The sequence below is a fragment of the Aphelocoma coerulescens genome, unplaced genomic scaffold, assembly GCF_041296385.1.
Source record: "Aphelocoma coerulescens isolate FSJ_1873_10779 unplaced genomic scaffold, UR_Acoe_1.0 HiC_scaffold_56, whole genome shotgun sequence".
Taxonomy (NCBI): Eukaryota; Metazoa; Chordata; class Aves; order Passeriformes; family Corvidae; genus Aphelocoma; species Aphelocoma coerulescens.
In genome coordinates this window covers 2828260-2851940 of record NW_027183905.1, presented here as the reverse complement: position 1 = coordinate 2851940, position 23681 = coordinate 2828260, and the positions used below count along the sequence as shown (strand labels likewise).

At 48.6% G+C, this 23681-nt stretch overlaps 1 protein-coding gene and 1 pseudogene across 1 annotated transcript; both read left to right on the top strand.

Annotated features, from left to right (window-relative positions):
* The first annotated feature begins 889 nt into the window (after positions 1-889).
* LOC138101892 (zinc finger protein 154-like) lies at positions 890-19708 on the top strand. Its single transcript, XM_068999645.1, has 3 exons — positions 890-1001; positions 14399-14424; positions 18059-19708. Exon 3 carries the CDS (start codon positions 18086-18088, stop codon positions 18740-18742), a length of 657 nt encoding a protein of 218 aa, XP_068855746.1. The 5' UTR covers positions 890-1001; positions 14399-14424; positions 18059-18085; the 3' UTR covers positions 18743-19708.
* On the top strand, positions 19709-23500 carry LOC138101860 (MLV-related proviral Env polyprotein-like; annotated as a pseudogene).
* The last annotated feature ends 181 nt before the right edge of the window (positions 23501-23681 follow it).

Here is a 23681-nt window from a genome sequence, read left to right as displayed (position 1 = left end):
TGGCTGTGGAGGGCAGGGAGAGAGCGGCTGTGGTGGGTGCCTGGCATCGGGCCAGAGTCCCCCCACTCCAATGGGACACGTTCCTGTGTGGCCCTGGGCTATGGTGCCACGGTTGCTGTTGCTTTTGTCTTCCTTATGATTTTATCTTTTGCATGCAATGCTTGTGAAGTGCCCCCGCTGTCCCTTGTGTCCCCTGGGCACCGACAGCCCCGGCCCTTTGCCCTGCTCCCCCTCCCACGTTCCATCCCGGCTGGCGGAGCCTTGGAGCTGCCGTGGGGCTGCCCCGGGGGCTGCGGCCCGAGCCGGGGCCCCTTCCCAGTGCTCCCAGTCTGCCCATCCCGCCTGGAGCAGCCAGCGAGGGCTTCAGCTGGGGCGGCAGAGAGGCGCTGCTGGGGGGTCCCACCTCCGCTTGGCTTGGGTTGTTCTTCCTAAGCTGGGTATAAACGACTTTGGGAGTTTTGTGCCACAAATCTCTCCCCTCGTGCACTCAGCCAAAGGGGTTTTGGGGCGGTTTTCCCCTTTTCGGGGAAATTAAAGCCATGCACTGATGCTCCGAATTAGGGGCGGGAGTCGGGAGGCTGCAGGGCTTCCCAAGGAGCCGGAGGCAGCCAACACGCAGGGCTGGGCAAGTCGGGCCGGGAGCAGCGGAGAGCTTTGTTTCCCTTCCCAGCTGAATGGCGGCTCGGGCCGGGCCCGTTCCAGGGCTGTTCCTCAGCTGCGGCTTTCCCCTCACGCAGCCCGGGGGGCGCTGGGAGCGCGGGGCGAGGCTGGGCCGTGTGCAGAGCCCGCCCCTCGCTGCGATTGGGCGGTGCTGCCGTCAGTCGTGGTTCTGGCGCGCTGATTGGTCGGAGCGGGGAGCAGCCCGGGCCCGGAGCCGCCGGCAGGGCGGCCGTGGCGCAGCAGAGGCGCCATTGGCGGAGCGTCTGTGCGGGCCCGGGAGCGGCGGCGGCGGCCGGAGCCCGGTGAGGCGGCGGCGGAGCTCGGAGGCGGCCCCAGCGCAGGTGGGAGCCGCGCTCGGTTCTGGCGGGGCTCGGCGCTGGCTGCGGGCGGAGGGGGCGGCAGGGGGCTGGGGCGGGTTCGTTGTGCCGTGTGGGCGCCGTGTTCGCCCTGGCGTGAGGGCGCTGCGGGAGCGGCTGCCCGCGCTCTCCTTGCCGCTGCTGCCTCGGCAGGAGCCGGTGCCGGAGCAGCGCTGGCTCGTCCCGGCTGCTGTGGGTAGGACAGAGGTGGCTGCCCCGTCGGCGGGAGTGTGCGGGAAAGTTCCCGTGGCCAGAGGTTTGTGTCCCCAGAGGAGCCGGAGGAGTCCTGTAAAAGGAACTTTATTCCTTGTGAGGAACGAGACAACTCTTTGTAGAAATTAAAACAATTTATTAAAACAAAAAAAAAAATTGAAAAATTGCAAAAAAAAACTAACAAAATATAAAAATTTGGGATCCAGATGGCTCGAGAGATATGCCCCAGGAGCGCAGGGATTCAGGAACTTTAGGCTTAAGACAGCTCTGAACCTCAGGTAGAGAAAAAAAATAAACTTGCAGTTTAGGCTGGTCAAAAAGAAATCTATTTCTAAAAAGCCCCTAGAAAGGGGTAGGCTTCTCCAGCACTGCCTTAGCAAGCTGGAGAGGAAGGGACAATGAGAGTGGGCGTGTCTTCTCTTACACTTTTATAGCTTTTGCTCCGCCCACAGTCCGCCCACAGTCCGCCCACAGCCCACCCCCCTGGTTCAAGGCGGTTGGTGTTTTCCCCTTGACAGACCACCTCTGTCCACCAATGGCTCCTCCTGGTCAGAGGGGTGATATTAGTTGAGATAAGGGTCATGTGCTTATGGGGCTGAGCTGTTTGTTGCAACTGGGGTTTTTAAAATCTGCCTTGAAACCAAGATACAAGTAAAACATAAAAAAATACATCCAACACATCTTAAAACACTTGTAAAAGTATACAGTAAACACAGGAAGACCATAAAAGCTTGATTATTGTACCTGGACTGATGGATTGATTTTAACATTCAATTTAAAAATATTAAGCTCAAATTAATTAAGGCACTTAATATGCAAAGACCAAGCACAAATAGGGATTTCATGTATGACAAGTCCCCCCTTTTTCTCTTATGCTCACATCTTTGGTCTTTGCATTTAAGTGGAGGTGGATAACTCTTCAGGGATAGATTCAAGCTCTTTAAAACTGTCCCACACTTGCTGGGCAATTTTTCTCTCCTTTCTAGTTTTCTTATTGTTACTATTATTGATATGCATAATCTTTTGAGCGAATGGTGGACGCTGCTGTTGTCCTTGAAGATCCTGGATCAGTGGCATGCTTTGGACGACAGTGGTGATTAGACGGATGAAACAAGGGATTAAACAAGGGAGAAAAATAAGTCCTGTAAGGGAAAGTCCAACAATAATTAAGGCTTTCTTCCACCATTGTCCTTGGAAAATATTTTCCCACCATTCAGAAGTGATCAAGGGCTGCCATTTCTGCACTGGAACATGGGCTAGTTTCCTGATGTTTTGGGTAATCTTGGTGATGGCTTCGCCGTGATCATCAATATGGATGCAGCAGTCTGAGGTGTTAAACTTGCCACATACTCCACCTTCTTCAGCTAGTAAATAGTCCAATGCCAGCCTATTTTGGTACACGGCTGCTCGAGTTTGCCCTTGCTGTGTGTTAAGTAGTTCAAGAGCAAGAGAGGTCTCATTAGTGATTACCTCAATTAGTGCTTGCAGTCTGATGATCCGGTTTAGCATGTAGATGGGAGTTCGGTACCCCCAGCTCCCATCCTGTGCCCATGTTGCAGGTCCATAAGTCTCTAGGATCCTCTCAGGTGGCCACTCTTCTTCTCCCCATCTCTGGGTCCCTCCTATTACATGTCTCTTAGTACGGAAAAGTTCATCATAAAGGGAGATTCCAAGGTGGGCTCCAGCGTTTTCAGCAAGTAGGAAGAAGTTTGGTTGAATGGCTCCAAGAGTGCAGCTCCCTTTCCAGCGAGGTGGTAAGTTGGAATAAGCTCGGTTACCACAGATCCAGTAGAGGTCTTGTGGTGCTTCCCAGAAGTGGGGTTGTATACTTGCTGCTGTAATCCAGTACTTGGAAATTTGTGGCAGGACAGAATATGGATTTCCTTGATCCCAGCACTGCCAGAGTTTTTTAACAGGATTCAAAATGCAATTTTTGTTTTTAACCTTTTCTGCAGACCAGAATACATCTGGTTCTTGAGGTATCCACCAATGTTTTTGCCCATCAGTTACCAGGTACCTTTTGCATATTGTCTCACCAACTTCTTTTAAAAATTTTCTTCCTTTCCTCCAGATGCATTCTTCTCCAATAACAGTATTGCTTAGCAGCCAGGTTTCATTGTCATGTCTGGTTGTGGGGGAGAGATTACTCAGTCGGAGTAAATCGGGGGGTCCAAGACTGACTCCCCGCCAAGGCCAACTCTCCGATTCTAAAGTTCCTCCGCACACCCAGCAATTTGTTAAATTTAGCTGCTGTCCAATCCTTTCTGCCAGGTCAATAAACAAGTTTTTCCTTGACATCAAAGGATTGTTTTCTTTTTGTTTTTCCTTTTCTTCTATGACCACCTCTTGGATCAGGTCAGTGTCATAGGTCTTTCTTTTTAACAAATCTTCTGTCTTGGTTATGTATCTAAAATTGAAACAGAGCCAATCGTCTTGGGAGGGACACTCTCCCTTCTGCTTATGTATTTGGGTGCCAATGTTTTTGCCAATCCAGTACTTGTGACCTTTTTCTGAGCAGATACTCAACCTTGTTATGTTGTAACAAGATGGATTAACATAAGTATGTGCTCGGAAAAAGTGTCGAATTTGAAATGAGCCTCCTTCTGCCTGGTACACAGTCTTGTAACATCTGTTACAGCGGCTGTCGGCTGCTTGTGTAAAGGGAGGCCAGAGGACCCAGAGACAGATGACACTCAGTAGCAGGATGTTGCTCACTTTCCCCTTTAGGCATACCCGAGAGGAGCTGTCAGCATTTGGGTTGCCTCTGCTGGTGGGGGTTGTCATCTTTGCTTCTTTTGTCCTTTCTTTAGGCATCTCACCTTCAGATGGTTCTTCAGTGACCTCAGGCTTCTGGAAACTCATGGTTATTTTAGGGTTGGCCTTGTCAAAGATTAGAGTTATCGTGCCCATAATTTTGGAGTCTGATTGGACTGTTATTGGAAGAGAATGCTGGCTTCAAATGGAGCCTTACTATACAGTTGATGTGACAATATGGTTGTGTGAAGGCAGAATCTGTAAAAGGGAATAACAAAGAACAGAATTAACAGCAAAATATTTTCAACTTAGTTTAACAACTTGTAGCTAGCACTTATTACTGAGGTATAACTGGGGAAGAACTGGGAGTACAGGATTTTATTAACTTGGAGTGAGGGATGCTGAGTGGAGCTTTCAAACAGGGTGTTTAGTTTGATGGTTTGTCTGGAGGTTTCTTCTCTTCAATTGGTGGTGTTACTGGACCCTTCACCCTCTTGACATGCGTCCAGCCCTTTTCAAATGTCCGGACAGCTGTTTCAGTGGTTAGCTGGACCTGAAATGGACCTTCCCAGGATGGGGTTAATGACTTTTCTTTCCAGGATTTTATTAACACCCAGTCACCTGGATTGATGTGATGTAAATTAAAATCAAGTGGGGGAGTTTGTGGTAGAAAACCTCTTTCCCTTAGCAACTCTAGATTTTTGGCAATTATCTGTACATATTGTTGTACATTGGTATTTCCACACTCTTTCACATTCAACTCTTGTGGTGTAGCAAGGTAGGGTAATCCATACAACATCTCATATGGTGAACAACCCAAATCAGATCTTGGCTGTGTCCTAATTCTAAGAAGAGCAAGTGGAAGGCATTTTACCCAGGTCCATTTTGTTTCCAGCATTAATTTTGTGAGGGTGTTCTTGATTGCCTGGTTCATCCGTTCCACTCTCCCAGAGCTCTGTGGATGCCACGGGGTGTGTAATCTCCAATTTGTTCCTAATTGCTGAGCCAATTGTTGTACAATTTGAGAGGTAAAATGAGTACCTCGATCTGAATCTATGCGGTGGACTATCCCATAACGGGGGATAATTTGCTCGAGGATCACCTTACTCACTGTCTGGGCTGTTGCATTGACAGTTGGAACAGCTTCCACCCAGTGGGTAAGGTGATCAACGATTACCAATAGGTATTTCCACCTCTGGACAGGAGGCATTTCTGTAAAGTCAATTTGAATGTTTTGGAAAGGCCTGATTGCTAATTCAATTCCTCCACCAGTGTTCTTTTTCATTACCTTTTTGTTAACCTTTTGACAGATTACACAGTCCCGGGTTATTTGGTTGGCTATTTCATAAACACCAGTGCATCCAAAGGTTCTGAGATAGTGATCCGCCAGAGCCTTTGAACCCCAATGATTGCTTTGGTGGATATTTTGTAGAATTTCTCGGGTTAAATTTTTGTTTAAAATTTGGCGTTTATCTGGTAAATACCAGCGACCTTGAGAATCCTCATTAGCTCCAATTAAAACTAATTTCTGTTTTTCCTGATCAGTAAAAATGGGCGTGGGTAAAATGTTAGTTTGTGGAATAGTGTCAGATGTGGTGGTGTTAGTTGGAAGTTGGTTTACTTCCATCACTTTTACCTCTTCTTCCACTGCTGCTTCTTTTGCTGCCAAGTCTGCTAGGTTGTTCCCCCGAGCTTCTTTTGTGGTTCCCGATTGATGACCTGGAATATGCACCACTGAGATCACCTGAGGCAGTTGCAGTGCTTTTAGAATTTTTAGGATTAATTCCTTATGTAGGATATCTTTCCCTTTGGTGTTTAGGAACCCCCTTTCGGACCAGATTTTTCCAAAGGTGTGGACTACGCCATAAGCGTATCTCGAGTCAGTGTAAATGGTCCCAATGCTTCCAGCTAGTCGGTGGAGTGCTTTTTCTAGGGCATAGAGCTCACAGACCTGAGCTGACCAGGTCGGTGGCAATCTGCCCTTTTCTAGCACACACATTTGGTGTCCATCGACCACTGAATAGCCAGAGCATCGTTTTCCATCCACCACTCGAGATGACCCGTCAATGAAGAGGATTTCCCCTTCATTGAGGGGACAGTCCACCAGGTCCTCTCTGACTTTTGTTTGGATGTCAATTATTTCAATGCAATTGTGTTCAATTTCTTTTTCTGATGGGGTCCCATAAAGAAATTGAGCTGGATTTTGGTGTGTACACACAACTAACCTCAGGTGGTCCGAGTGCATGAGAATGGCTTCATATTTGACTATTCTTGGATCAGTTAACCACTCTGCAGCCCTGTGAGCTAAAATGGTTTTGATTGAGTGTGGTGTATGCACTGTCAAGTCTCCACCAAAAATGAGTTTTTGACTCTCCGAGACCAGAACAGCTGCTGCGGCGATGGACTGGATGCAAACGGGCCATCCTCTGGACACTGGATCCAGTAATTTGGAAAGAAAAGCAACTGGCTTCCTGACTCCACCCCACTCCTGGGTCAAGACGCCATAGGCAACTCCCTTCTCCACATTAACAAATAGATCGAAGGGTTTTTCTAGTGAAGGAAGGCTTAAAACAGGTGCTTTTGTTAATTTCTCTTTCAGATTTTGTAATTTTTGTGTGTCTGAATTAGTCCAATTAAAAGGTTCTTCTTCTATTAGTTTTTCATATAAAAATTTGGCAGATTGTGAATACTGATCAATCCACAGTCTGCAGTATCCAAATAGGCCTAATAATTGCCGGATTTCTCGTTTTGAAGTTGGAGGTGGTAGATTTAGGATTCCTTCTACTCTTTCAGCACTGAGTTTTTTTGTGCCATGGCCAATTAGATGTCCCAAATACTTCACCTCCTGTAGCACAAATTGTAATTTAGGTTTTGACACCCTCAGCCCGTTCCTCCCTAGAAAATTCAGTAACTGAATTGTAGCAGTTCTTACCATAGACTCCTGTTCCCCAGAGAGGAGTAGGTCGTCTACGTACTGAGTTACCTGAATCCCTTCGGGTGGAGAAAAGGAACTTAGCAAATCTTCTAGCGCTTGGCCAAAGAGTGTGGGTGCCTCGGTGTACCCTTGAGGCAGGCGAGTCCAGCGCAGCTGCTGCCTCCGTCCAGTGTCTGGATCCTCCCAGGTAAATGCAAAGATGTCTCTGCAATGAGAATCTAGAGGACATGACCAGAAAGCATCTTTAAGGTCAATAACAGAGAACCAGGCATGTGCTGGGGGTACCCGACTCAGGAGTGTATAGGGGTCCTGCACCAGTGGGTACCTGGTTTGGACTCTCTTATTGACCTCACGCAGATCTTGTACAAGCCGGAATGACTTATCTGGTTTCTGGACAGCCAAAATTGGAGTGTTGTAACTGGATTTGCAGGTCTCAAGAATTCCATCTTGTAATAAGTCCATGATAACAGGCTTCAGGCCCTTTCTTTTGTCCTTGGAGAGGGGATATTGTGGTACACGTACTGGCTGGCTATTTGGGAGCAACTCAATTGTTAGAGGTGTGATGTCCATTTTTCCCCGGTTGCCAGGTTTGGCCCACACTACCGGGTCAATGTGTTGCTCATCTACTAAAGATAAAACAAACAATTTAGTGGTCATTTTTCCACCCTGCGGTACCACCCCAACCCTCAGAGGTATTTGGAAGTCACGTCCTAAAAGATTGATCCCAGCTTGAGGTAGGTATAGCACATCCCCTGTATGGGTACGTCCTTGTATGGAAAGGATTACATTTTTAATTACAGGAACAGCAAAGCTTTCACCATTAGCACCATATATATCTAATGTATCTTGAGAAATAAAACATCCTGGAGGTGTTTCAGTGACACAGGTTCTTTCAGCACCTGTGTCCACTAAAAACTCCACTTGTTGTCTCTGGGGTCCAGCTTCTAATTTTATCAAGGGCTCTTTAAGATGTTTTTGCCCCAGAGAATAAAGCCCCTGACCCCTTCAGTTGTTCAAAATTTGTCCCTCCATTTGAAGGACTCCTTGATCTCTCTGCTTTTTAAAACAGTACCACTGCCCGTGGCCTGGTTTATTACAGTATGTGCAAATTAACCTCTCAGGTCTTTGAACAATTGGGTTAGGTTGTTTATTGCAAACACAAACCTGTGGCTGTTGCTGAGAGCAGATTTGGGTTTGCTGTTGTGGGATGCCCCTTTGGGAAGTTCTTTGTGTAGGAGGGTTGTGGATTGGAGCATTAGTACTGTTATTCATTATTCGGCTTTTAGCCTTCATCCTCTCTTCATCCCTCCTAACAAAGACTTTTTGGGCTTCCTCCAGTAATTCATCTAGTTCCCTCTCTGGCCATTTTTCCAATTTTTCTAATTTTTTTCTGATGTCAGGCCAGGAGTGAAGCACAAAATGTACCTTTAGCATAGTTTTGCCTCCCTCACTGTCTAAGTCAATGACAGAATAAAGTTGAATGTTATTCCTTAACCGAGCCATCCAAGCTGTTGGGGACTCATCCTTTTCCTGTTCCCCACAAAATGCTTTTTTCATATTATTAACTCGAGGAACAGCTTCTCTAATCCCTTTTATAATTAAATTTCTGTAGTCTTTCATGTTCCTCCTGCCCTCTTCTGAATTTGGGTTCCATTCAGGGTCTGTCAGTGGTAATTTTTGTTCTCCAATTGGGCCCTGATTAGAATTATTTTCTCTGTCCCAGACTGTCACTCCTGCAGCTCTAATCAATTTTCTTTCCTCAATGGTGAATAAGGAGTGAAGGATGGATTGTATCTCTCCCCAATTATAAATATTAGGGCCGAGGAATTGATCAAATTGGTCAGCTAGACCAATGGGGTCAGCCATCAGGCTTTTCATTTCTTTTTTAAATTCCCGTACCTCAGATGAAGCTAGAGGTACAACTACATAACCAATTCCTCCTTGAGCATTTCCCATGGGTACCTCCCTAAGAGGTAAAATTTTAGACTCATGGGGAGTGCTCAGGCAGGTGGGACAGTCAGGTGTTTTAAATGATTTCTTTCTAGTGCAAGATGCTGGGCCATCCTGGCTAGAAGAAATCCTTTGTCCGGTTGTCTTTTTGTGAGAGCAGGAAGGAACAGAATTTTCTTTTTCACTTTCATTCTCATTTTCTGAGTCCCTTTCGATTGGGTGGCTTGATGAAGGAAGGACCCTTTCTTGTTCAATTTGGACCCTCCTTTCTGGAGGAGTTACTGGAGGAAGGTAGTCTAGGGGGTCCCACTTTGGTTTATTTAATTTAGGTTTTTGTTTTTCTTTCTGTTTGTGTTCTTCTGCAATGGAAAAAATTTGGTTTGAATTTTTATTAAGTCCAATTGAATTAGATTTAGTTTCCTCTTCCAATTCTATTTTTTTGCTTTGGTCTTCATTTTGTTTTTGCCAATAATTTAACCAAATTTTAGCATAGTCTAATTCATCAGAATGTTTTGGAGCTTTGTAATGTACATAAGAATGCAAAGCCTCACAAAGCCATTTTTCAGAAGACCCATACTTGGGCCATCTGAGACCATCTTTGTTAATTCTATGTTTTGGCCACTTAAAAACACAGTACCTAATCATTTGACACTGGTCTTTTTCTTTAGTTAAAAGATTTTCTTCCCACTTTAGGAGCATTTGCCCTAACGGACTGTCTGGGAAGATTTTGTATTTCTTCATTAGGTCTTTCTTTTTGCTATTCGCTTGTCCCATTTTGTTACTGGGAAGCAAACAAGTAGCTAGTGCAGAAGAAAATTTTTTTTTTTTTTTTTTTTTTTTTCTAATTAAATAAACCAAAGTATTGTATTATACAAAACAATTAAAATATTGCATAAGGAAATAATATTACAAAATAACCTAAATTCAATACACTATCACAATAAAAAAATGATAATAAAGTTATAAGCATAAAATACAATACAACTAATGTAGAGAAAAGCAAGCAGGGTTAGTAGATATATAAGGGAATAAATGATGGCGAATCTGTGGGAAAAAAATTAGATATGGCAGGCTGGTGAGAAACAAATATGTTGCAAGAAAAATTAATTTTAATTATAAAAAGAATAATTAGTGAATATTTAAATTGGTTAAAGTATAACTGAAATTTAGATAGTTTTATACATATATACTTAAAATTTAAGAAACAAGAGTTGTCTTTATTAGCAAAGGAGAGATAAATTTAAAATATTTATAACCAAATTAAAGGAAAAAGATTATAATGAATAACACAAACAGTAATTCAAAATATCAAAGTAGTGTCTTATGATTAAAGCAGATAAAGCAAATTACAACTACAATCCAATAACCCAAACACTCCAAACAAACAGGAAGTATAAAGGTGCTAGATAGCACTGACCACAAGAGTGCAGCTAAAACAAGTTCACACATGCACTTAAAACGGCAAAGGGGTGCAGTTCAAATTAAAAGGACACAAAATGGCGGCCGACCACGTGGCGGCCCGAAATTTCAAAATGGCGGCCGACCACGCGGCGGCGCGAAATTTCAAAATGGCGGCCGACCACGCGGCAGCCCGAAATTTCAAAATGGCCGCCGACCACGCGGCGGCGCGAAATTTCAAAATGGCCGCCGACCACGCGGCGGCCCGAAATTTCAAAATGGCCGCCGACCACGCGGCGAAAAAGGAAAAGAGAGGGGTTTAAAATGAGGTTTCTCCTCAGTTCTAGACCCGAGGAGACTGAGACACTAATAAAAATGAATTTGGGGCTGCGCACACCCCTAAAATGTGGAAACCTCCCCCCAGAAAGGCTGATCACCACACTCGATCTTCCCCTCTGTGTCTCTAAAGGGGTGATCCCTCGTGGTGCCCTTAAAAATGAACCCTTTCAAGCACACTCACACACACACTGGGGGCGGCCAACCCCCCCACACACTCTCTCACAAAAGGAATTCCACTCGGAGGTTCCCCAAAAACTAATAGCCCTTAAAAAGGGTAAGTCCCTAACTAAGTTCCCTTTAAGAAGGGTTCAAGCCTTACCACAAGTCTTTCTCCACCGGAGGTGTCCTTTCTCTGCTGCAGTAATCCTTGTGGGAGCCCAGAAAATCCAAGGAGAAAAAAAACAAAAAAATCGCAAAAATTCAAAAATAGTAAAATTAACCAAAATACCTGGATTTTAGGGCAAAAATAGGATCCCGGAGAGCCCCCAAAAGAGTTGTGAGGAACGAGACAACTCTTTGTAGAAATTAAAACAATTTATTAAAACAAAAAAAAAAATTGAAAAATTGCAAAAAAAACCTAACAAAATATAAAAATTTGGGATCCAGATGGCTCGAGAGATATGCCCCAGGAGCGCAGGGATTCAGGAACTTTAGGCTTAAGACAGCTCTGAACCTCAGGTAGAGAAAAAAAATAAACTTGCAGTTTAGGCTGGTCAAAAAGAAATCTATTTCTAAAAAGCCCCTAGAAAGGGGTAGGCTTCTCCAGCACTGCCTTAGCAAGCTGGAGAGGAAGGGACAATGAGAGTGGGCGTGTCTTCTCTTACACTTTTATAGCTTTTGCTCCGCCCACAGTCCGCCCACAGTCCGCCCACAGCCCACCCCCCTGGTTCAAGGCGGTTGGTGTTTTCCCCTTGACAGACCACCTCTGTCCACCAATGGCTCCTCCTGGTCAGAGGGGTGATATTAGTTGAGATAAGGGTCATGTGCTTATGGGGCTGAGCTGTTTGTTGCAACTGGGGTTTTTAAAATCTGCCTTGAAACCAAGATACAAGTAAAACATAAAAAAATACATCCAACACATCTTAAAACACTTGTAAAAGTATACAGTAAACACAGGAAGACCATAAAAGCTTGATTATTGTACCTGGACTGATGGATTGATTTTAACATTCAATTTAAAAATATTAAGCTCAAATTAATTAAGGCACTTAATATGCAAAGACCAAGCACAAATAGGGATTTCATGTATGACATTCCTGGAGCAAGGGAGAGGCCACGGGGCATTTCCCGTGGGGTCTGTCCAAGTGTTGGAGGACGCAGCCTCCTTTTTATGCCGATTTCGCCGGCCGCATCTCCGTGTCCCTTTCCCCCGTGGCTGAGGTCCTTGGAAGGTACAGACTTCCCGATGCGCCTGCTGCATGTGCCCCTTAATGTGCACCCCCACTTTGTAGAACATCCGATATTCATGGCTCTGTTAAGTCTTTGTTCTTCTTGGGGAAGTTCAGGAATTTCGCAGGACCATGGCTGAGCAGCAGTTCGTGTCAGCTAGTAACACTTTTCTGAAATTTTATGGTTTCTCTTGTTACATCCTTACCTCCAAGTCCCTGGCCCTATCTCCAATGGGATTCACAGCATCTGTTTGTAAAGACACGTTCATTTTCTTCCTTTTAGTTCCCCACTTCTTCTTTTCTCAGTCTTTCTCTTTACAAACTTTAAAAATGCCTTAATCTGTTCTTCCTGGGCCTTCTTTGGTTTTGGGATTATTCTCAGTGACCTCATTCTGTGTCCTTTTGCAGCCGTTTCTGGGTCAGGAGGCCTGGCTGCCACCTGCATGCCCTTGATCCCCTGCTGAATGAGCTGCACTGAGCAAGGTGTGGTGTATGGTAAAAAGATGAGAGTTGCTGCAGCACCTGAGAGGAGAAACAGCATTGGTTTAACCCATGGTCTGCCAGGGAACCACGAAAACGTTTCCCATTCCCGTCCTTTCCATGTTTGGACAGTACATGAGCTGCTTTCTTTCCTTTGTTCTCTGTTTCACCACTTTTCCTTGGCCATCTCTTTGCCAAGAGCACTTTGAGTCCTTTAATTTTTCACAACCTCCTGGTCCTTCTGCTGAAAGAGGATCTGATGCCATCCCAGGGTGAAATGTGGCGTTGCTCATGGGAGTGGATTGGTGGGTGAGAAGGTCAGGAGCTGGAGCTGTGTGCTTGGTTATGATTTGGAGGACAGCTTGTAATCTAATGATGCCTTGAAATGATCAATGGCTTCTCTGGCACCTGGTATGAATTTGTTTGGGTTCCCAGGGGCTGCTCCATGGTGTTGTAGGATTTGTTCTGGTGGCCGTTCATCTTTTCCCCATTTTTGGGTGCTCCCAAAAATGCCAGGGATGCATGAATTGACCTCTTTTCTCTGATTAAATCATCACATCCTTGGATTCCCAAGTGATTTCGCTGACCTTGTGGCAGCAAAAGCAGCCCAGTGGTCAAACGCACCCTGTATAACCCAGACAGTGCCAGCAGATGTTGGAGTGGGGAGAGGGATGATTCCCCCCCGCTTTTGTGAGTGAAGTTCTCCCAACATTCTCCGTTTGCTGTTTTCCTTTGCAGCTTCAGGGATTTCTGTTGCAGAGTCCGAGATGCTCAGTGTGGGCTCTGCCTTTAGCGATGCAAATTCCGTCTGTGCAGGGAGGCAGAGCTTGGGGTGAGGGGCAGAGGGAATCAGGCCAATTCCTCTGGCAGGCAAGGAGAGCCTGGGACATTGTGCACACTTCCCCCAGCAGAGATAATTTGCATTTCTAAATCTCTTTTGCTGGCTGCTTGGAAGGAAGTTTCTCCTCCAGCTCAGCCATCCCAGGAGTTGCATGTGCCCCTCCCCCCTCCGCTCCCTTTTTTTTTTTTCCCTTTTTTTAAAATGGTGTTTCATTAACTGTTAATGAGTTAAAGGGTCACCTTTAAAGCTCTTCCAGTTTTCAAAATGCAACCTAAAGGTGAACCTCGAAAAACCCATTCCAAAATTCTGCCATCACTAACAGCCACGCACACACGTACACAGAAAAATCCAAAGCAATAAAGATTTTTCTACTTCTTCCCCTAAGTCTAAAAATTGTTTCTCACACCCCTGGCCCAAACCCAGCTGACAATGTCAGAGTAGGATTATGAAATAAAAAACATTTTAATTGTGTAGTCTTGTCAGTGAAACTGCGGGAAGAACAAAAACTCTCCAAGAACCTTTTTAGTGTGAGAGGATCAAGGCATTACTTTATTCTGGCCAGGATGTGCAACAGAAATCATTTCATGCACACAGAGCCCGGGTATGCAGAGAAAATCATCCCATGGCACACGAGTTTTACTCAAATTTTCCTCACCTTGATGCAGTCTAAACCCATAGAAATCCGTAGGTTTAATGTTCATTGGTTCCAAGTTGGGTAGTTCTTAGTGTTTGGTTTCCTATTGGCCCCGGATTGCTTGGCCTCTGATGTTCATTAGGTCCACACTCCTTGATTTCCTTCTCAGCCTTTTCCAGAGCAGGGGTCTCCAGCTGTGCCGGGGGCAGTGTCTGGGGTAGCTGTTCCTTGATGTTTGCTGATGGGCGTTGATGTTCTGTTGATGGGCGTTATCTTTTGGGTATCTTTTGGGCTGTTCCCAGTCTGTTGAGATGTTAAGCTCATCTCTGCTGAGCGGTGTAACATCCCTTAAGAAACACTTTAAAATTCCTTTCGCCGAGGCAGAGGCAAAGCAAGCCTGAGTAGAGAAATAAAATTTTAAAACAATTCTGAACTTGGTCTATTTTCCAGCAATCGAATCCCGCCGAGCCCAGAGTGTGAGTGTAACTGAGAGCCAGAGTGGAATTCTCCCGCTGTCTCCCGCAGCAGCTGTGGCGAGTGCAGGCACAGAAAGCTCTGAAGCTCGCCCGGTGCCAGCGAGGATTGGCCCCCAGTGCCTGGAGATGCCAGAGGAGGTGCCCAGCCAGACAATTTCAGCAGAGGATCTGTGGGCAGCCCCCGGGGCTTGCCCCGCTGTGGAGCCCTGGCTGCTGCTGCGGCCCCTTCTGTGCAGGGGCAGTGGTGGCCTCGCCTGCTCCTCCTGCAGCCGGGGAGTGCAAATCCGCGGGGCTTCCGAGAGCTTGAGGCGAGGCTGAGGGGTCCCCCCGTGTTCAGCTGTGCTGGCGGCTGTTTCTGTGCTCGGGGACACTTGGAATGGGCCACGCCCTTGGCCACCAGTGGTGCTTCTTTGCAGCCCTCAGGCAGGACCTGATGTCCTGGTTGGATGTTGTGGGCAGCAAAGTCCCAAGGCAGGGTCTGTGCCAGCCAAGCTTCCTGTGGAAGAGCTTTCACAAGAGACAGGATTCTGGCCACAGACTGCTTGAAACAGACATCCCTTATCTCCATCCCCCACTAGGTCGAGAATTCCCAGGGTGAGGAATTGAAACATCAGTTCCAGGGGAGATAATTGAATATCTGCCCTGGGTCTGGCTCTTCTTCTTGCCAAAGCCAATGGCAGCAGCCGTACCCGTGGCATCTTGGTTTCTCTCAGCAGCTTCAGAAGGTGTTTCTTTATTTCCCCATTCATTCTTTCCACCCGACCCGAACTCTGGGGGTGCCAGGGCATTTGGAGGTCCCACTGAGTTCCTAAAGCAGCCAGAACAGCCTGAAGGATCTTTCCTGTAAAATGAGTTCCCCTATCTGAGTCCATTGCTTCCACAATCCCATCTCTTGGAATTGTTTGTTCCAAACATGCCTTAAGAACTGATGCAGGGATTGCTGAAGCAGTTGGAAATGCTTCTGCCCCGCTGTGAGCTGCCATGCTGTTAGCAGAAGATATTGAAGCCTTCCTGCTCAGGGCATTTCAGTGCCAGGCTCTTCCAGGCACCCCCAGCTCGGCCCTTTGAGCTGAGCATGCGGGCGCTGAGCTGCGCTTTGTCTCCTTCCCTTTCCTTAAGAGCAGCGTGTCTTGTCACTCTTTTCCCTTCTGCTGCCCTTGCAGACCCATCCCTAAACACCTTTTCTCCCTCAGGCCAGGGAGTGTCTGGTCAATCTCTCCTAGGCCGGCTCTGGAGCTCTGTCACTTGACTGCAGCCATGGGTTTCTTGCCAGCCCCGTGTCCAGGGCCGTTCAAACAGGAGGCTGGGTTCAACCCTTGCCCTGTCCTCAACTCTGAATCCTCCTGTTCCATCCAACAAGTTTCATTCTGTAAGAACCCAGCGCTGCTCATCCATTTAGAGGCTCCTTTGGTTAACAAAGCTTTACCTTGATGCCAGGCTGGAACAATGAGAGATTCTGCTGCTGTCAGTTTTCAGGCCTCAGTTCCCATTAAAGCCGGGGCTGCACAATTCTGCAGACAATGAGGCCACTCTCTGGCCACTGGGTGAAACATTTGAGCCCAGGAATTCCTTTGGCATGGCCCTGTTTAACATCCACATGCAATTCAAATGGTTTTTCCCTGTCTGGGAGGGCCAGGGCAGGAGGCTCAGTTAATCTGCTTTTGAAGCCTTGAAAATTGTGCTTTCCTTCTGGTGTCCATGATGGGGTTTCTTGCCTGGCAGAAGAGGAGTGTTGTAGGGAGAGATGCCTGGCTCCAGAAGCGCTGCCTTTAGCAGGGACTCAGTAAGAGGCTGTAACCCCTTCCTTGCCTCCCTTGGAACAGGGTATTGCTTTTAGACACCACTTGTCCTGGATGCTTCAGAGGAATTTGGAGAGGCTCCATATCTGATTTTCCCTATTTCCGTGGGGCTGCCCACACTTCTGGGTTCCCTTCAGCAGAGGCCTTTGCAGACATTTGACACAAAGGTACAGCAGCATTAGCCTCTGTATCTCCTTTGACAATGTGAATTTGCATTCCCACTTCAGCCACCAAATCCCTTCCCAGTAAATTACAATCACAATTAGGAACAAACAGAAATTGATGCATTTCAAACCCATCCCCCACATCTACTAATAGTGGTTGAATAAAGCACACCTGCTCATCTTTCCCACTTATTCCCTGAATAATCAAAGAAATTTTGAGGATAAGATTGTGCTATAAGGCATCCCTGTCCTCACTTTTTTCTCTTCCTCCTCTTTTCCATCTTCCTTTTCCTTTCTTACCACATAGATTCCTCCTGCTGCTGTTTGCCTTAACCATATTCCTGCACACTCCCTTCAACCAATCCCTTCCCAGCACACCAACACCATCCGTCCCCTGTTGCTGAGACCCCTTCTCCACTTCCCTTTTTACCCCTGCTGGGTGTCCATGTCCTTAATTAGCTCTGGGAGAATGTGCAAACTGCCTCAACATTGTCCCCTTTTGTTTGGGAAACGATGTCCATGGTTCTGTTCAGGCTTTGTTGTTGTTCTGGAAGTTGAGGAATTGAGCAGGAGCTTGGCTGAGCAGCAGTGTGTGTCAGTCAGTGCCATTTTGTGGAGCTGCTGGTTTGTGCTGTCACTTGCTTGTGTGCAAGTGCGTGTGGCTGTGTCCGAGCAGATTCAGAGCATGTGTTTGTAAGGAGGCGTTGGTGTTGTTGGTTCGCTGGGGGTGCCCGGTTTTCGGGACATCCCCCCTGGAGCAGGGTGTCCCCCCTTGGTGCAGGCGCGGCCCTCAGGCAGCGCTCAGCCAATCAGAAGGCGCGGCGCTGGTGACTCAGCAGTTGCCAGGCAGAGCCGCAGCGCCCGGCGCTCCCCAGCTGGAGCCCACGTGTGGCCCGGCCTTGGCGCCCCCCGCCAGGGGAATTTGGGGAGGTGGGAGGGGGGGAGCGCCAAGGCCGGGCCGGGCCGTGCTGTGCTGGCAGAAGTGGCTGCGGCGGGGGCCGAGTGCGGGCAGGAGCGGCCGAGAGCCCAGCGCTGCCCCAGCCCGAGCTGCCGCAGCTGCATCGCTGCTCGTGCTGTGCGATCCGAGAGCTCTGGGGGGCAGAGCGAGCCAGGGCTGGGTGCTGGGCCTGGGGGGAGCAGGAGAAAGGCTGGAGGAGCAGGGCTGGAGACCAGAATGGTGAAACGATGGCCGTGGGAGCAGCAGGTGGGATTCTGCAGGAGAAGGAGTAGTGTGAGGAAGAGGAGTGTGAGGAAGAGTAGGGACACAGGAGGAGGATCAGGAAGAGGAGGCACCCCAAGGTTCCAGCACTCGCTGTATCTGCAGCCTCCCCCCAGCCCCAGGAGCGTTGCCTCCCCCCATCCAGCAGGTGATCAGGGAGGGGGATCCACGATTTTCCCGAGGGTGAATCTTGGTGTTTCTGAGGTTTCTTGGGCTCCATGTTGGTGCTTTGGTTTTTTTGTGGGGGCTGAATGTGTTTATATTCTGGAGGGTGTTTTGTCTGAATCTTGATGTTTTGGGAGTTTTGGGTCTGTGTCTTGATGTTTAGGGGCATTTTGTGCTGAATCTTGGTGTTTTGGAGGTCTTTGTGGACACAAGATGCCCGGTGATGGACCTGGGCAGGAGGAACCCCCAGCCCAAGGCACTCACCCCTTGTTTTTTCCCCAATCCAGGATTTGTCATTCCCACGGCGTGGCCGGATGGAGGAGGAGGAAAAGCCCCAGAGATGCCACACGAGGAGGGGCTGCAAACACAGCCCAGACAGATCCAAGGAGGAAAGAGCCCCCCTTGGCCAGGAAGGCAGCCGGAGATCCAGGCAGAGCTCAGAGCTGGGGGAAAAGCCTCAGGGCAGGGAGAAGCCCCACAAGTGCTTGGAATGTGGGATGGGCTTCAGATGGAGCTCCAACCTGATCAGGCACCAGAGGATCCACACTGGGGAGAGGCTCTACAAGTGTGGGAAATGTGGGAAGAGCTTCACCAACAGCTCTAAGCTGATCCAGCACCAGGTGATCCACACCGGGGAACGGCCCTATCAGTGCTTAGCATGTGGGAAGAGCTTCCGCCAGAGCTCCAGCCTGTGGACACACCAGCGCATCCACACTGGGGAGAGGCCCTACGAGTGTTCTGAGTGTGGGAAGAGGTTTCCGACCAGCTCCGATCTCCTGAAACATCAGCGCATTCACACGGATGAGAGGCCCTTCCGCTGCCCCGACTGCGGGAAGGGCTTCAAACGCAACTCCCACCTCATCAGACACCGGCGCATCCACACCGGGGAGAGGCCCTACGAGTGTCCCCAGTGTGGGAAGAGCTTCTCCAGCAGCTCTACCTTGACCCAACACCAACGGAGGCACCGCTAAGGGAAGCCCTGCGAGTGCCCCGAGTGCGGGAAGAGCTTCGTGCGCTGCTCCAGCTCCATCCCCCGTGGCAGGATCGGCGTTGGATGATCCCCAGTGACCCCCGTGGGGCAGAGCCCTGGTGACCCCCGTTCCGGGTGATCCCTGCTGGGTGCGGGGAAGGTGTTGGAGAGATTTCTTTGCCTTCTCCTTGTGCTGCTGTGATGTGGTTGGTAATAAATTCCCTCCCTGTGCCCAGGCTGGGTCTGTTGGATCTGGAAGCTTCCTCCATGTCTGGCAGAGCCAATCCCTGGCGGCTCTAAAGATGGAGGTTGTGGGAATCCCGGAGGGGGAACCAAGGCCAACCAGAGCGCTCTCCCGGAAACGTGCCCTTATATAGCAAGAGCCTCCCTCAGCAGGAGGCGGGGCGAGCCCAGGGGGAAGGAGCAGCCCAATCCTAAGGGAAAGGGGCGGGGTAGGAGCCTGGGGAAAAAGCTCCGGAGCCTGGCAGTATCCAGTCAGTCGACTTCCGGCTCTGAGTCGGACTATAGCTGGAGCGAGTGGCTTGACGAGTGGTCCGTAACCGACTCCGACTCTGACAAAGATGATTTCAGAACAGATAAAAGCTATAACCACCGCGCTCCTACTCGGGCCAAGGGGAAATTTGAAAAAGAACGTACTCCGCTTACAGACTGGAGAAAGATAAAAACAGCCTGTGCTGAATGGGCCCCTTCAGCCACGCTAGCTTTCCCGGTCCGAGTAGGAGGGCAAGCCGGAATCCAGAGGACTTACTCACCGATAAATCCTAAAGATGTACAAGCAATTGTTAAAGCAATTGCAGACAAAGGGATTAATTCGGCTATGGTTTCCACCCTTATTGACAGCCTTTTTGGAGGGGATGACCTGCTCCCATTTGACATTAAACAAACCTGCAGATTAATTTTTGATGGGGCAGGGATGATTGTTTTCAAACAAGAGTGGGAGGACAATTGCGCAAAGCAGCTAGCCCTAGTAACTGGGGCAGACCACCCCCTCCACGGCTCCAGCCTGCAGCGGCTAATGGGCACGGACCCGACCATGATCACCCCCCAGGCGCAGGCCGAGGGCCTACGGGCCCATGAAGTCACGGTAACTACCCGTGCCGCTAGAGAAGCTATCCGCTCTGCTTCCAGAGTTATTGCTAGACCATCGCCATGGTCCACAATAAAGCAGAGCGAGAGTGAAAGTTTCACACAGTTTGTGGACCGCATCCAGGCAGCTGTCCGCACTGCGATAATCAGTGTAATGCCATGCTTTAAGTGTGGCCAGGCAGGCCACGTTGTAATGAATTGCCCCCAATTAGAGCCTCCATCAACAGCAGTTCCCCCACGCCAGACGCGACCTAGAGGGCCATGCTGGGCATGTGGGAAAAAGGGACATTTTTGCCAGAGAATGCAGATCCAAGCTCCAGGGAAACAGGAGGGGGAGGGGGCATCCGGGCCGCACACAGCTCCCTCCCACTCGGGACATGAAGCGGCCCAGCTATGCCAATCCTCAATGGGCCACGGAGCTCCCGCACCCACTGCCCCCCCGGGAAATGACCAATTCCACAGCTCAACCGATGGCTCAGTTAAACCTGTCTGCGCTCCAGGCACAGCAGGAACAACCCCCTGGGAGCGAGATCCCTGGGTGGCTTTGGCCATGAAAGTGGGCAGCCACCCGCCGATAGTGTGGGGAGTTTGCTGTCTCCACAACAACCCAGGTGACTCTGCTATTCGTCTCCCCTTTTTGATTGATACGGGATCAGATGTTACCGTCGTCCCAGAAACGTACTGTCCTATACATTGGGAACTGGAGGAGGCCCCCATGGTGGGCGGAGTTGGGGGACTATCTCGGGCCCAAAAAAGCACCCAACTGATAGCGATAACGCTCCGCACCGAAAGAGGACCAGAGAAAACTATCACCCTTTTCCCATATGTTATGCCAAAATGTCCACCGTTGTTGGGGAGGGATGCCCTTGCCCTACTGAAAGTCAGGGTGACAAATTTATTCTAAGGGCCACTGCCGCATACCCACCGCTGTCCATCAAACTGGTATGGAAATCGGTCGACCCAGTGTGGATCGAGCAGTGGCCCTTGTCAAAGCCTCGAATGACCGCCCTCCTCGAGCTCGTTAGCCGCGAGCTACAGCGGAACCACATAGAGCCCTCCACAAGCCCATGGAACACCCTGGTTTTCGTAATACCCAAACGATCTGGCGAGGGCTTCCACCTCCTGCCCGCTCTGCAGGAGGTGAACAAGAAAATCCAACCAGTGGGTCCAGTCTAAACTTTGCTGCCCATGAACTCGATGATACCAAAAGGGCAGCCCTGCGCGGTGCTTGACATTAAAGACTGTTTCTTTTCCATACCCCTGCATGATGAAGACAAAGAGCGGTTTGCCTTTTCCATCGTCTTCCCGAACAGTCAACGGCCTAACCTGCGCTTCCAGTGGAAGGTGTTGCCCCAAGGGATGGTCAACTCCCCCACCATCTGCCAAATCACGGTAGACCGAGCACTAGCACCAGTCCGCCACAGCGACCCAGCCACGACCATTATTCAGTACATGGATGACATCCTGATTGCCGCACCATCAGCAAGCCAGGACTGGATCTTTGGACGCCTCCGTGACCCATACATCCCAGTGCGCGAAGAAAGCGACAAGTCATCGAGCAGCCCAACAGCGCCCGAGAGTCCTACACCAGTGAAATCCAAACAACAACGGTATCTTTGCGTAATTTTGCTTTTGCAGCTTCTTGGCAGAGGGCAAGCCAATGCAGAACATCATCCTCACCAGCCATTCAGGTGGGTCCTACGCCACCTTTCGGGCGACAACGCAATCAAAGAAACCATCACACCAGGCAGCCCATCGTTCGATTTTAAGCTAAAAGAGATTTTTCCCTCGTATCTACAATTCCCTAGTTTTGGTGATTCCTCACTGTACCAAACCTATTGGTGTCCTGCTTCAAACCCAGGTAAAAGCTACTGTAACTATCCAGGGTACGGACATTGTGGGTATTGGGGGTGTGAGACTATCGTGACAAGCGATAGATGGCAACCACAGCAACCTGATGAGTTCCTCCAAGTCAAGTATGCACCCCAAGGCTGTCGCGAACCAAAATTCTCACTTGACAAGCGAATATGCCTGCCCCAAGATGGGAGTAGACACACTTGCAAACACTACAGAATGACAATTCTACAGCCGGCCCATAAGAGTTGGGCCTCGGGTAGAGCATGGACAGTGTATGTTCGCGCCCCTACCAGCTATTGGGTGAACGTACAAATTGTCAAGCTCCTACCGTCAGAATCCCGACCAGTTGGGCCTAATCAGATTCTTACGGTAAATAGAAATCCCATCTTCTCCCCACCTGGCCCATTAGCTACCCACCAAACACCTAAGTCAGCTCCTTACGATCAGTTTCTCAGCGTACTAAACGCTACCTTTTTGTCATTGAATCAATCAAACCCAAACTTTACGGAATCATGCTGGCTGTGTTATGTTTGTGAAGGCATTGCACTTAATGTTCCTTTTGGCTACTCAGCAGCACAAAATCCACACCAGTGCAGGTGGGACGCCCCCTGAAGAGGAGTTACTCTGAGTCAGATCACAGGCCAAGGCAAGTGCTTTGGCAATGCAGCCTTAGCAAAACGAATAGGCAATGTCTGTACTGAATTTGTCAAACTTGACAAAACGATCAAAAAGTGGGTGGTCCCATCTGCATCAGGAATGTTTGTTTGCCAGCAATCCGGAATAAGCCCCTGTGTGCTTCTTGATAAATTCGATAACTCTGCTGATTTTTGTGTCCAAGTTTGAATTGTTCCTAGAGTCCTGTATCACCAAGAAGAAGAAGTGTACCACCTTCTTGAAGAACCTACCCGGCTCCACAAGAGAGAAGCAATAACAGGCATAACCATCGCAATGCTGCTCGGCCTTGGAGCCACCGGCGCGGCCACAGGTGTTTCAGCCCTCGTGACCCAACACCAGGGACTTTCTCAGCTGCAGATGACTATTGATGAAGACTTACAAAGAATTGAAAAATCCATCTCCTTTCTAGAGAAATCTGTCTCCTCTCTCTCAGAAGTTGTCCTGCAGAACAGGCGAGGACTGGACCTCCTGCTCATGCAGCAAGGAGGCCTGTGTGCCGCCTTGAAAGAGGAATGCTGCTTTTATGCAGACCACACCGGAGTCGTACGGGACTCAATGACCGAACTTAAGGAAAGGCTAGCCCAGAGGAAAAGAGAAAGAGAAGCCCAACAAGGATGGTTCGAGTCATGGTTTAACCAGTCTCCATGGCTGACCAACCTTGTTTCCACTCTAATAGGCCCCCTCACTATGTTACTCCTAACGTTGATTTTCGGGCCTTGCATACTAAACAAATTGGTGTCATTTGTTAAAAGCCAGTTAGAAAAGGTTAACATTCTATTTGTTGACCGCCAACAATTGCTCTAGAGCGCATCTATTTTGTGAATGTTATATCACTTTTTATAACTTGTTATGTAGGTTTTACTAGTTCTTGAAATTTTATACCATTTATACTTTGTATGTTTCTTAATCAATCATGGGGGGGAGGAAATGTGGGTAATTCAGGATAGAGGGGGGGAAATGTAGGTGTTTAGGGACAGGCGTTCGGAAGATATCGCGCTGTACGGGACAGGTAAAACCCCTCCCCTCTACAGGTAATAGGTGAGCAGAAGGAAGTGACGTGGCAAACCCAGGTTATTTAACCCTATGTAATCCATGAATAAATGCCATTTGCCATCCACCACATTGGTGTCTGTGAGCTGATGGTCCAAACAACCTGAGGTGGTCGTCGTGCCCTTCCTGAACCAGGTCGCTACGCCTCAGAGAGGCAACACGGGACAATCTCCCCGGACCGGTCACCTCTCCCTGGGTCAGAGCTACTGACCCCACCACCAGCTGTAATAGTGCTCTTCCACAGATCTGAG

What these genes read in the sequence shown, in the direction of transcription:
- LOC138101892 (XM_068999645.1), top strand. Translation starts at nt 18,086, where the DNA reads ATGGAGGAGGAGGAAAAGCCCCAGAGATGCCACACGAGGAGGGGCTGC.